The 13,742-nt window shown below is 38.2% G+C and overlaps 1 protein-coding gene across 1 annotated transcript in view; it reads right to left on the bottom strand.

The window, feature by feature from the left end:
* The window catches only part of LOC136866288 (synaptic vesicle glycoprotein 2A), a 410,558-nt gene that overhangs the window by 68,541 nt on the left and 328,275 nt on the right, over positions 1–13,742 (bottom strand). Inside the window, exon 2 of the mRNA XM_067143116.2 lies at positions 2,166–2,228. Coding sequence (XP_066999217.2) covers positions 2,166–2,228 — 63 coding nt within the window. The remainder of the gene's footprint in view (positions 1–2,165; positions 2,229–13,742) is intronic.

The raw sequence follows: 13,742 nt of genomic DNA, 5'->3' as shown, positions 1-13,742 counted from the left end.
GGAAAATATCGGTCCTTCAGGATTAGTAAGGGTTGGGTAGGCCAGACAACCCAACGGATTAAATAAACTCTTCGAAATCCGAAGAACTAACCGGACTGTGTTCTTTAGAAATACCGTCGCTATATGTGGACGATTTTGCTCTGCATTATAGGTCGCATAATATGGCAGTCGCAGACAATTACAGAAAGCTATGAGAGTGGAACAGTGGACTTTAGAACATGGCTTTCGGTTTTAAACTGCAAAGACTTCTGTTGTACACTTTAGCCGGAAGCGCACTCTTCACTCGCATCCTGAGCTTCATTTAGGAAATGTCGCTCTTCCCGTAATCGACACTTACCGAATTCTTGGGCTCCTTTCCGATAGCAAATTATCGTTGGATCCACATGTGCAGCAGTTAAAAGTGCAATGCACTAAGAAAGTGAATATATTGAAGTTTCTTAGCAGTACTATTTGTGGGGCTGACAACACGGTGCTCCTACAATTTTATAGGACACATTTTATTTAGGTTAGACTACGGCAGCGCATCATGTGGATCAGCAAGACAAAGCGTCCTTGCGAAACTGAATAGCAACTACCAAAGCTGGGTTAGGTTGGCGACGGGAGCTTTTCGTACAAGCACCATTGCTGACCTGCTCGCTGAATCTGGGAATCTGGTGAGCAGTCTGTACACCTGAGGCACCAGCGAATGCTGCTGTCCTATGCTGCAAATTTGGCAATGGTCTGTGAAGCTCTGCGGTACGCACTGTCCGATGAGCGCCGACACATTCTGCTGTGTACTGACTCCTTGAGCTCGCTACAGTCTATTGATACCCGTTTTCCTCGGCACTCTCTGGTGCAGCGGATCCAGGACCTGCTGGCCGTGTGTTCGGTTGCCGGCACCGGAGTCCCGTTAATGTGGCTTCCAAGCCACATGGTTGTAGAGGGAAACTAGTTAGCTGATATGGCTGCCAAGGAGGCAGTTACCTTCCCCCCGTTGCCTTACAAGGTACGAGCAAGTGATATTCGCTCTCAGCTGAGACCTTTGGTTATGTCCCATTGGGAGACGGGACAAATAAGCTGAGAGCGATAAAAGGTACAACGAAGGTTCGGAGGACATCCCTATGTGCTTCTTGGAGGGAAGCAGGGGTATTATGTCGTCTTCAGATCGGCCACAGTATAGTAACGCACTCCTATTTACTGAAAGGAGAACCCCCTCCGGGGTGTACTTGCAGCGATCATCTTACCGTGGTACATATCCTTGGGACCTGGTCAACCCGCGCAGTAAAATAAAACTTCCGAGTGCCATCTCCCTCATCCTACGAGATAACGAGCAGTCAGCAGACCTCGTCATCCGTTTTATGAGGGATAGTGGTTTTTTTTATCGTATGTAATAATGTCCTTTGTATTAATGTAATTCTATTAACTGCGTTTTCATCCCATTGACACTATTTTAGTTCGTGTTTGTGTATTTGAATCTGTTATTTTAACTTCTAACTTGAATTATCTGTAATTCCAGGCAATGCTTTATTCCATTGTCACCTATATTTTCTATTATCTTAGTAGAAAACTAGGCATTGCGAATTAGATCCACTGATTGTTTTAATCTCAATCATTTTTCATTACCATTTATTTTGAATTATGGTCAGTGGAGACATTTTAAAATTTTAGTTATGCCGTTTCGTTCCATCTCGTACTATTAAGGGCCGATGACCTAGATGTAAGGCGCGTTAACAACAAACATCATCATCACCATCATCATCCTCATGTCATACTTTAGCGATTTTAGATAACATCTTAGTGCAGTATCGAGGAACGATTACTTTTATCAAATTACGAAATCCACGCGAGCGAAGCCGCGGGTAACGGCCAGTACTCTATATAAATGAGGCCAAAAAATTTATTTTTATTATTAATAATAATAATAATAATAATAATAATAATAATAATAATCGTATGGCCTCAACTACCGAGTGCAGACATTTCAATTTGACACCATCTGGCTGTCTGCTCGTCAATTTCGACGTTCTGGAAAGTGATGGAAAGTCGTAACATCTTGAAAAGACTGGTCTTGAAAAACTGGAAATTATTTTAAGAGTTGTCTTTCAAACATATAGTAACTGACAAGTACAGTAGTTCTAAATGTGTCACAAAAATATTCATCACAACTATATTTTATAGTGTCTTACCTGCTAATGTAATAGCTTCTTCATACAGAGTTCTAGCGCTGGCGTCACGCCTAACTGCGGGACCTGAAAAAAATTTAAAGAATTAAGGGAATTCATTAAAATGTTTAAAATCAGATGATATTTAGTAATGAAGTTTGATACATTTAGTAAAGAACTTCAGAAACCTAATTATAAACAGCCACATAAAATTAGGGATGGGATTTCCTCAGATAATCAACACAATGGAATGGCAAGTTAAGGTGAATTTGTGGAAAATATTTAAAGAAATTATTCCATAAGAATACCTCAGATTACCTGAAAACTACAAAGAATAAAATATATGCATTTGATAAAATTTGCGAGAAAGTTGGTTCTATAAAAATTGAATAGATATCCGTTAAGATACTTGTTTACTTGGCCTCAGTACAGCAATACAGAAAATATTCAACACGTCTCCAAAAACCTATTCCTCAATTATTAATGATTATCATAGTGACCCATTGACCACGGTGCAGCTGGAGTTTTAAATTAGACAACTACAGTATGTTGCCTTTGTTTTCCTGACTCTAAAGAATGATGTTACTTAAAATTTTAAAATGTAAGAATGGCATTATTAGTTACTCCAACATCAGCTGAAGTGTATAAAATATCAAGTTTATATTCATAAGCAGTTTTCTAAAGCTATAGTGTTAAGTTTCATCTGCATAAATGAAAAGGAAGACTATATTCAATATTCGTAAATCTCATCTAACGAAGAAATTAAATATGCAAGTAGCAGGGTTTTATGAAAACACGAATGATAAATACCAGATCAGAGATTAGTTCCAATAGTGCGACAAATTACCTCTTTGAATACCAAGAACCTGGGTCAATATTGGTTGTGTCAAGCTCTGTACCCGGGGTCAATCCAATCTCATTTCAAGGAAGCTGTCCTCTGCTTATTTGACGAAACCCTTCAGCCGTGGTATTCAAATATCGCGACAAGGGAAGTGAGTGCTATGAACTGTCCTTGGTGAGGATTGTTCGGTGTTTTCCAGTGTTAACTTACATTGATGGAAATGTTACCCCACTGTAGACATAGGAGTCATGTCACTGAGGTACAGTATGTACAGTACAATCAACCAACAACAATCGTCTATTCTTTTGTTATAAAGAAAGTACTTCCCCATAAAATTGAACTAACCGAAGGAAACGAAATATTCGGATGTTCCACAGTGTCTATTTTTGAGTAAAGGGTGGTCACCTAGGAATACACGAGAATTAACTGGCTATTAAAGTAAAAAGGGATCGGTATATTCAGAATATGTTATACATGCATTGAAGCAGCAGTTATTATATTTTAATGATAATGGAGCCAGTTGTTTCTTAGAAAGATTCTGACTACAAGGAAAATGATGTGTACGTGGAATACGCCAGAAGTATTTGACAGTACACACAAATGGTACTTGACTAGGTAGGGTCACTTTCTTACTCATTGTAGTTATAAATTTCCTGTCATTTATTATAATTCGTAATCCATTAAGAAGTGAAATAATAATTACATTTTAATGGAAAACCTCACTATGCTGATGAATTGTACGCTTGATATATCAAGAAACTGAAATACGGCCATATTTGCTAGTACTGAATGAACTGAGCTGTATATGAAGCCAGAAGGGTACAACTGTCTGGAACCAGTAGTGTGCTGACTAGCGGCTACTGTGAAGTCGAGGTTTGCTCGAATATATTATATTCTCCTTCATCTTGGCTAGAAGTTAGAACAGTAGCCACCCATCTGCTTCTGCAATAGATGTAAGTTTGCAATTTAGAAGATGGTGAGTTCAAGTCGCATCATTTATAGCCTTAAAGATGATAACTTAAGAGCTCATTTTCACACCAGGTGAATGACGGAGGTGTACCTTAATTCAGATCACGATTATGACCTTCCCAGTTCTAGCCTCTACAACCCCAGCGTCATCCACAAGATAGCAGTGTTAGTGCGACAAACATCAAACCATCTACCCGAGAGGATTTTAAACCTGATATGAGCATTGGACTGGGGTACTCTTCAGTCAACGAGTACTCTCCAAAATAGGCTCAAATGCATGCCGATAAAACGTGGCTGTATTAAATTATTCCGTACCATTTCGGAATGTCTCAGGAAAGAGATGGCCCCAATTTATTTATTGTTACAATTTGCTTTACGTCGCACCGACACAGATAGGTCTTTTAGTGAGGATGGATAAGGAAAAGCCTATGAGTGGGAAGGAAGTGGTCGTGGCCTTAAGGTACAGCTCCACGGAATAGCATCTTCAGGGCTGCTAGCAGTGGGGTTCGAACCCAATATCTCCCGGATGCAAGCTTACAGCTGCGCGCCCCTAACCACACGGCCAACTCGTCCGGTAAACTTATGCCCTACTAGCATATGCCTGCGGCTTTGCCCGCGTTTATTAATTCAACCGTTAGATGTTTCTAAACTATTTATTTAAAAGCAAATTAAAACATTTATTAACTCGCATCGTTTTGACGCAAATTGTTTGAAATACATTATTTTATTTTATTATTACTTTCAATGCTTAAGATACCGGGTTGATGGATGGTACAAATAATATTAAAACCATGTAAAAGACCATGTTATATAATACAAAGTATATTGTTTCCTTAGAGCTTCGGAATGAACTATATTAATGTCCTTCCATTTGGAAGGTAAGATGTATACTATATTGTGTTTGCCTTTCGAACTCTTGAACAATCTACGTACAGTTGACAATAGTAAAAGCACCGTTTTTGAAGATGGAGTCTTTCAACTTTAATAGATTGTCCTATGTCAAAATTTCAGATCTCTGTGTGTCAGATTTGACTGGGCATCGCATACATACACATAAACACTTCCGAATATTACGGGCTGATGGCTCCTCGTGTCGCGGACCGAAAATGGCTTCCTACTCAATGGACTTACAGTCCGAGGAATACTACTTCGCCCGTGGCATGCTCAGTCATGGTGGTGGCTTCAATAATATTCCTCATCAGTTTCAAAGCCGTGTTAGTTGCAGAGGGAAGGATTCATATTCCTGAGAAGGATAATCGGTGCCACAATCGTCCACCCCAAGATGTTCGAGGGTACTCCAGGTGACACCAAATTGTTCAAAATATCTGTCATGTAGTTGACAGCCTCATCTGTATGACATTTCGTGTAGATAGACTTTTAAATTTATAGAAAACCGGATAATTCTTTTGAGTGTTGCTTGTTGATAACGTTGACAGCTTCATGTCTTGGTGCAAGAATTGCTCTTAGACACAGCCATGCGTCTTAGGTGAAAACCTGTGCCCTCCTATGACAAACATTTTAGATCTTTGTTTGCCGTGGATTTGGCTGGACATCGCAAACATGAACACAGACAGACAGACAGACAGACATCATGGATTGAAGGAAAATGGCTTTCTATTCCACGGACTTAAAATGGCATCTTGACTGATATATGTATTATTCGTTGTTTATTATTATCGTCTATCTTGTGTCCTATATGTTTCCTCTAAATGTATACGTGTCCAACCCTTGTCCCCTTTTTCTACGGGGTTCGGGTAAGAAGGGAGATGAATCTTCGTAGCAAGTTTTTACGACCGGATGACTTTCATGACGTCAACCTAAACAGATGAGTGAATGAGATGAAATGAATGACATACGAGAATGAAACCCGGCGCCGGCACATATCCCACTCCTCTCGAATAGCTCAAGACTTTCCGTCCCGATCCGACGGACGAATCACCATCAACAGCGTCATATGTCCTCACACCATACAAGACCAAAAACCGCTTCCTACGCCCTGGACGTAAAATGGCTCCTTGAATTGTGTTCTCTACCTATCTTTTGTACGTTGCCTAGCGACAGTGACTCTATGCATTTAATCTTGGTGACAGCACGTTGGATTGTCATATCCCAATACACGTTTTCCGATTGGTTTTCGTTCATTACTCACCAACAAAAGCGGAAATGAAAATTCCGGCTTTGAGGTGCATTCGGATCACCTTCCATCTACCTATGTTCAAAATTTCAGATCTCTGCGTGCTGTACATTTTGCTGGGCATCGCGCACAGACAGACACACAGACAAACACTTCCTTTTATTATTATAGATAGCCTGTGTATAAAATCAAAAGTAAGTTTGTTTGTTCCTTATACCATATCTCGTCACCATAAGACCTATCTGTGTCGGGGTGACGTAAAGTAATTTGTAAGTATATATATGCTAGGTGATTTACCCGTGCTTCGCTATGGAATTCTACATTGTATACAGAATTGTAGGTTAGGTAGAACACACGTTGTGAACAAGAGTGTATTAAATTGCAAAGCCCTTAACGTTACCCTTGAAACGCAACGGAGAAATCACCAAACGTATTTTCTCACATGAAGACTGCGTTAGGGAATTTTCATTGTAATGGTAGGCCCGTTTGCCTACCATCAGTCACAATCAGGTCGGCAGACACTCACTCTCCAACTGCCTTTTTACATCCTCAGTAAGACTGTCTTAGTGGTTTTCCCAACTGAAATGAACATAGGTCATTACAATGACGTCAGTAGGAATGGCGCGAGTAAAAGCAATGATTTCACATGGAATTAAAAACCACACATTTTCTCACTTTTAACGAACGAACGAACAGTACTACACTGCCGATCAAGCAGTCCAAAGTTCCAGAGCTGGAATGACCAGGCCGCAGACAGCCGTGATGCGTGAACACACTACTCTTTCTTCGGAGCGGGGGGAGGGGGGGTGTCGAATAGTGGAGGGTCGCAGGGACAAAACTATGCCCTTTTACTAAACTGTTTACCGAGCTCGATAGGTGCAGTCGCTTAAGTGCGGCCAGTGTCCAGTAATCGGGAGATCGTGGGTTCGAGCCCCATTGTCGGCAGCCCTGAGATGGTTTTCCGTGGTTTCCCATTTTCACACCAGGCAAATGCCGGGGCTGTACCTTAGTTAAGGCCACGGCCGCTTCCTTCCAATTCCTAGGCCTTTCCTATCCCGTCGTCGCCGTAAGACATATGTGTCGGTGCGACGTAAAGCAAATAGGAAAAAAACTAATCTGTTTCCTAGGAGTACCCAATGATTCGGAACATTTCAATTTACTACACTGGCGGCGGAAAAATCTGACTTGGAGGCAATTTCCCCCCCACCCCCCTCTTCACTGCTAATCTATATATATATAAAATAACTTGTCCTGACTGACTGATTCATCATCGCCGAGCCAAAACTACTGGACGTAACGAAATGAAATTTTGGGGATATGTTCATATTAAGATGTAGGTGCTCGCTAAGAGAGGATTTTTGGATATTCCTTCGCTAAGGGGGTGAAAAGAGGGGTGAAATTTTAAAATGAGTGTGTCTATATCTCGAAAGTTTAAAAGTTTACAGATGTAAAAATTGGTATTTAGAATCTTCTTTAAAAATAAGGAAACACGTATTTTTTTGTTTTCAGAAAATCCTAATAGGAGGGGTGAAAAGGGGTGAAAATGGGAAAAATGGGTTGAATGCCCTTAATCAGTATACCAGTACTTATATCTCAGAAACTAAAGATATTACAGACCTGAAAATTGGTACTTTTGATCTCTTTTAAAAATAAAGAAACACGTATTTTTTTGTTTTTGGATAATCCAATTAATGGGAGGGTGAAAAGGGGGTGAATTTTTAAAATTAGTGAATGTATATCTCCAAACTTTTAAAGTTTGAAGATGTAAAAATTGGTATTTAGAATCTTCATTAAACATAAAGAAACACGTATTTTTTTGTTTTCGGAAAATCGCAATAGGAGGGGTGAAAAGGGGTGAAAAAAGGGTTGAATGCCTTTGATGAGGCTACATATATTTCAGAAACTGAAGATATTACAGACCTGAAAATTGGTGTTTGGGATCTCCTTTAAAAATAAAGAAACACGTATCTTTTTGTTTTTGGAAAATCCAATTAATGGGGGGTGCAAAGGGGGTGATTTTTTAAAATGAGTGTATCTTTATCTCAAAACTGTTACAGTTTATAGATGTAAAAATTGGTATTTAGAATCTCCTTTAAAAATAAAGAAACACGTATTCTTTTGTTTTCGGAAAATCCCAATAGGAAGGGTGTAAAAGGGTGAATAATGGGTTGAATGCCTTTAATGAGGCTACTTATATTTCAGAACCTGAAGATATTATAGACCTGAAAATTGGTATTTGGGATCTACTTTAAATGTAAAGAAACACGTATTTTTTCGTTTTTGGAAAATCCAAATATTGAGGGGTGAAAAGGGGGGTGAATTTTTTAAAATGAATGTGTCTACATCTTAAAACTTTAAAATTTACAGATGTAAAAATTGGTAGTTAGAATCTCCTCTAAAAATAAAGGAACACGTATTTTTTTGTTTCCTGTAAATCCCAATAGGAGGGGTGTAAAAGGGTAAAAAATTGGTTGAATGCTTTTAATGAGGATACATATATCTCAGAAACGGAAGATATTACAGAACTGAAAATTTATATATGGGATCTCCTTTAAAAATAAAGAAACACGTATTTTTTTAGTTTTTGGAAAATCTTATTAATGGCGGTTAAACAGAAGTGACAAATTGGGGTGAATTTTTTGAAAGATTATCTTGGAAACGTAAAGTGTTACAGACGTAAAAAGTGGGTGTTTGGAATCTCCTACAAATGTAAAGAAACATAGGTGATTTGTTTTTGGAAACTCCACTTAAGGGGAACCCAAAAGGTGTGAAATTTTAAAATGAGAATTTTTACAGTATATCTAAAAAAACTTAACATGTTACAGAAGTGAAAACTGGCATTTTTATCTCTATTAAACATAAAGAAACGTGTATTTATAATTTTCGGAAATACCACTTGGGTGGAGGGGGGGGGGGGCGAAAGTGACTGAAAATGGTGTTGAATTCTTTTAATTAGGCTACTGATATCTTAAAAATGAAGATGTTACAGACGTGAAATTTGATATTTGCAATCTGCTTTAAAAATAAAGAAACAAGTATTCTCGGAAAATCCAATGAAGCGGGGGGAGGGATGTGAAAGAATTGAAAAATTAATTGACTTTAATTGTATGAGAATATATACATCTAATAAAAACTAAAGTTGTTACAGACGTGAAAATTCGTATTTGGATCTCCTTTAAAAACAAAGAAAAACGCGTTTTGGGGGGGGGGGGGAAATCTTGGGGGGCGGGAGTGTAAAGGAGTTGAATTCCTTTCATAAGGACACATAAATCTAAAAGTGAAGAAGTTAGAGCCGTGATAATTGGTATTTAGAAGATCCTTCACTATTAAAGAAACAAGTATTTTTTGCGGGAAGATTCACTTAGGGGGGGAGGGGGAGTAGTTTGAAATTAAGTGACAAAAGTAAATTATATTTATGGGGATACTTATATCTCAAAACTGAAGGTAATAGACGTGAACATTGGTGTTTGAAATCTTCTTTAAACATAAAAAACAAGCCTTCTTTTAATTATTTTTTTTGGGCGGGGGGTGCCGGTAAATAAACTTAACGGCGGTGGGGTGTAGAAGGAGGTGAGACCAATTGATTTTACTGTTCTTAATGTACTTATAAGGATCCTCCGTTGCTCAGGCGGCAGCGCGCCGGCCTCTCACAGCTGGGTGCTGTGGTTCAAATCCCGGTCACTCCATGTGACATTCGTGCTGGACAAAACGGAGGCGGGACAGGTTTTTCTCCGGATACTCCGGTTTTCCCTGTCATCATTCATCCCAGCAACACATAATAGTAATAATAATAAGAAGAATAAGAATAAGAATATCATTAATAATAATAATAATAATAATAATAATAATAATAATAATAATAATAATAATAATAATAATGTTCCGGACCGTCGTCAAATATGCGGACCGCGCTGGAAACGGCTCCTGGACGGGTAATGACTAAGAATGCAGTCCGGCCGCGGGTTCAGTGCCGCCAAGGCACCCAATATGACACCACGCCGGATCTCCCGAAGGATTTTATCCAGATAAAAATGATTATAGGAAAATACGGTATGGCAAAGATTTACGGACCCAACTGACCGGAAAGAATACCTGAGCCTAGCCTGGGAAGTACGAAATCGATTGCTGGAAAGGAAGATTGAAAAATGGGAGGAAACGTGCCGTAATCTAATAGAAAACGAGTCAGATCGGGAATTTTGGTGGATTCTCGCTGAAAACGTGTCAGATCGCGAATTTCGGCGGATTATATATCTAAAACAATAAGCATTCAATTATAAATTTCAGTATAATACCGTAGCGAAGCACGGGTACCTTGCTAGTTTTGAATAAAATGACCGTAGAATTTAATAAAAGGAGAGGAAGAAGCTCTTTTTAAGAAACGACCCTCTTCAGGGTTGAATTTTGAGTTAGAATATGTTAGTGAATTGTGGTGCTATAATTTGGAATAGGCCTAAATTGTAATTCTAGACCAGGTCATACCACCACCACCACCACCACCACCACTACTAAGAGAGCCTCTGCTTAAGGTGCACACTGCTCATTCCAAACAGAGCGTCAGGATAGGGAGCGAATAGCTGGAATAGTATGATGAACCAGTCAGTTACGTACCAGCAGTTCGGTACCAGAAAATGTATAAACCAGAGGAATGACATGCTAAATAAGAATGTTTTTTAACTCCCCAGCTATTTCCCGTCAATATTCAGTCAGGCTGATATACTCGGTACGCAGCAGTAATCCCATATATCAGAGTTAAAGTATTTGGTGAGACAAAGAACATCACCACAAACAATGGTCACTGTAATGTTATTGTTGATCAATGTTACGCGCTTTCAATATTGTAGGCCTTCACATTTAGTTTTCTTCCGACTCTGAAATACCACTCATAGTCGGTACGGTAAAATTGAATAAAAAATAAATGGTCGGAAATTGTGTTCTCTATAACTTTTGTTATATAGCACTTTTCGATAGGACCAATCTTGGGTATTTAAAAATTACATTTTAGGCACCTTCCCCTAATCTGCAATTTCATACAGGGCGAATAAAATTGTGCATAACTTAGACTGTAGTTTCTTATTCCCCGACTCTATATACCGACTTTCATTAAATTCTGTTAACCCATTTTCTCGTGACTCGGCGTTGATATGGACTTGGCAACAAAACTGCATATTCATGAATATCTGTTATCAAAACCGGTACGGTAACAATGTATGACAAAGGATCAGAAATTTAATTCTATATAACTTTATTTATGTAGTATTTATCGATAGGACCACTAATAATATAAATATTTGAAAATTCAATATTTGGCCTTCCCCTAAACAACCATTTCACTCAGCGTGAGTAAATAATTTATAGCCTAGATTGTAGTGGCTCATCCCCGACTTTACATTCCGATTTTCATTAAATTCTCTTTAGCCGTTTTCTCGTGATGCGTGTACAGACAGACAGACAGACAGACAGACAGAAATTACGGAGATGTGAAAAGTGCGTTTCCTTGTTACTATGGACATGACCGATACAGAAAATTCTGAGCAATGTACAGACAAAACTCATTTTATATATATAGATTTACACATCTACACACACGCCTCCACTGATTAGTACCAAAATTTGCAACAAGATTAACGAGGTAATCGGGCGGGTCGTAGAGGTAGTTACCTCATCAAAGATTTCATGAAACTGGTCATAATTTATGTGATATACGGGTATAAGGTTTTATGTGTTGATGGCATTTCTGATACCAAAATTCTTAACGGATAGACTGGACAGTCGAACAGAATCGAACTTACAATAGCGAGGAATATTTGTTAAACAATCTAGCGATTTATTCTCTGCAAAATTAACCTCAGTTACTTAAGTAAGGTGGCGGATTTTGCTCAATGATACAACAGAGCAATTTATTATCTGGAATAAGTATTGAGTGATTGCTTTCAGACGTTTTTTCTTAAGCCAGTTTATTTCAATTAGACTGATTTAGTCGTAGATTGGATTACTGCACTTGACTCAATCGTATGTGCTATAGTTTTTCATTCCTCTCGTCCTTTAAGTCTATAACGATACCTTTCTTTATTGTGCATTTTCTGGACGAAGTGCTGAAGTGTTGGTCAGGGCGTATTTTATTCACAGTTTCATGTATCATCTTTGACACTGAGGCGGCACAAACAAACTTCATAGTGATTATAGAGTTACCAGGCTAAAATATTTGTTAGTGGAGGGCGTATGGCATTTATCATAATTACTCGAAATGGAAGAAAAGTACGGTTATGTGCATAACATTTTCGTAATTTATGTCATTTGTAAATGAATAAATCAACCGATTGCAACCAGATAACCTACAAAATTTAATTCTGAACACATGTAAGTAACTTTCAAAAGAATTCTATAAGTATGTCCTCTTGACAAAAATTGCAGCAATTGGGAAGTTTGCTCCGAATATTTCATCTCAACTCCATCAATGCTTTCATGCAATAGTTTTGATTACAATGAACGGATACACCTCATTTAGTGGTCATCTATGACTTTCTTTTGCTAGTGGCTTACGTCGCACCGACACAGATAGGTCTTATGGCGACGATGGGATAGGACAGAGCTAGGAGTTGGAAGGAAGCGGCCGTGGCCTTAAGGTAAAACCCCAGCATTACCGCCTTACTAATAAACGGTGTATAGTTTTTATACAAGGTTTATACACTGTTTATGTGAAATTCGTTACTAATAAACCGCGTATAAGCCTCCTGTGTATACATCTGTTATAGTTATTCATTGAATTGCTTATACAGACCAGGACCCTTGTATAAGCGCTGTATAACAGCGAGTAGCGGAAAATGAAACGAGTGAGCAGTTTATTTTCGTGCTATTTATTGTCTACAGTAATATAATCGCGGTGAAATATTCGACTTATCCATTTAACATGAACACAAATTGAAAGAATGGATGATAACGTTGATAATCTTCACGGTATTTTAAACGTAGAAGACATACACCATTCAGAGGTTATGGAGGCTAGACATCTTCGTAAAGCAAAACACTTTAAAGAGACGGAATGACAATGAATGACTATAAAAGAAATGATGGTTGGGCGTATTTTTGGGTAATAATGTGTTACGGTACTGCTTAATAGACTTTTGAAATTGCGAATTTATTACCGGTATACATTATCTGCCTCTACAAAGATCTTTATCAAATTTGAGTACCCTAAAAAGGGACATATTCCTCGACATAAAAAATGGTATAACTTGAAAACCGTCCGTAATATGATTTCCATACTTTGTAGTTGAATACGCAGAAATATGATGTATAAATGCCTAATAGAATTTTTTTTTATCAAACCTTTCTTTTAAGCTACAAAGCAGTTTTTTCTTTCTCCTGAAAAGTAAGGAGTTTGGAATGTGTACATTTTTCAACTCGCCGATCCAATTTCAATTGCTTATATTTTCCGTACTATCCCAGATAGGAGCTTTTGATCTTTTCTTAAGCTTTTCCATTTCTTTTTTGGCGTTCATTACACAAGCAAGCTGAAGAAATGTTGATATTAATATAAGCTCATTTCCAGCTGTCTCACGGAAAGACAATGAATAACGATAAAAGAAATTATGGTTGGGCGTATTTTTGGGTAATAATGTGTTACGGTACTGCTTAATAGACTTTTGAAATTGTGAAT

The sequence above is a fragment of the Anabrus simplex genome, chromosome 3, assembly GCF_040414725.1.
Source record: "Anabrus simplex isolate iqAnaSimp1 chromosome 3, ASM4041472v1, whole genome shotgun sequence".
NCBI classification, from domain to species: Eukaryota; Metazoa; Arthropoda; class Insecta; order Orthoptera; family Tettigoniidae; genus Anabrus; species Anabrus simplex.
The sequence above is the reverse complement of the archived record's forward strand: the minus strand, read 5'-3'. Positions and strand labels throughout refer to the sequence as shown.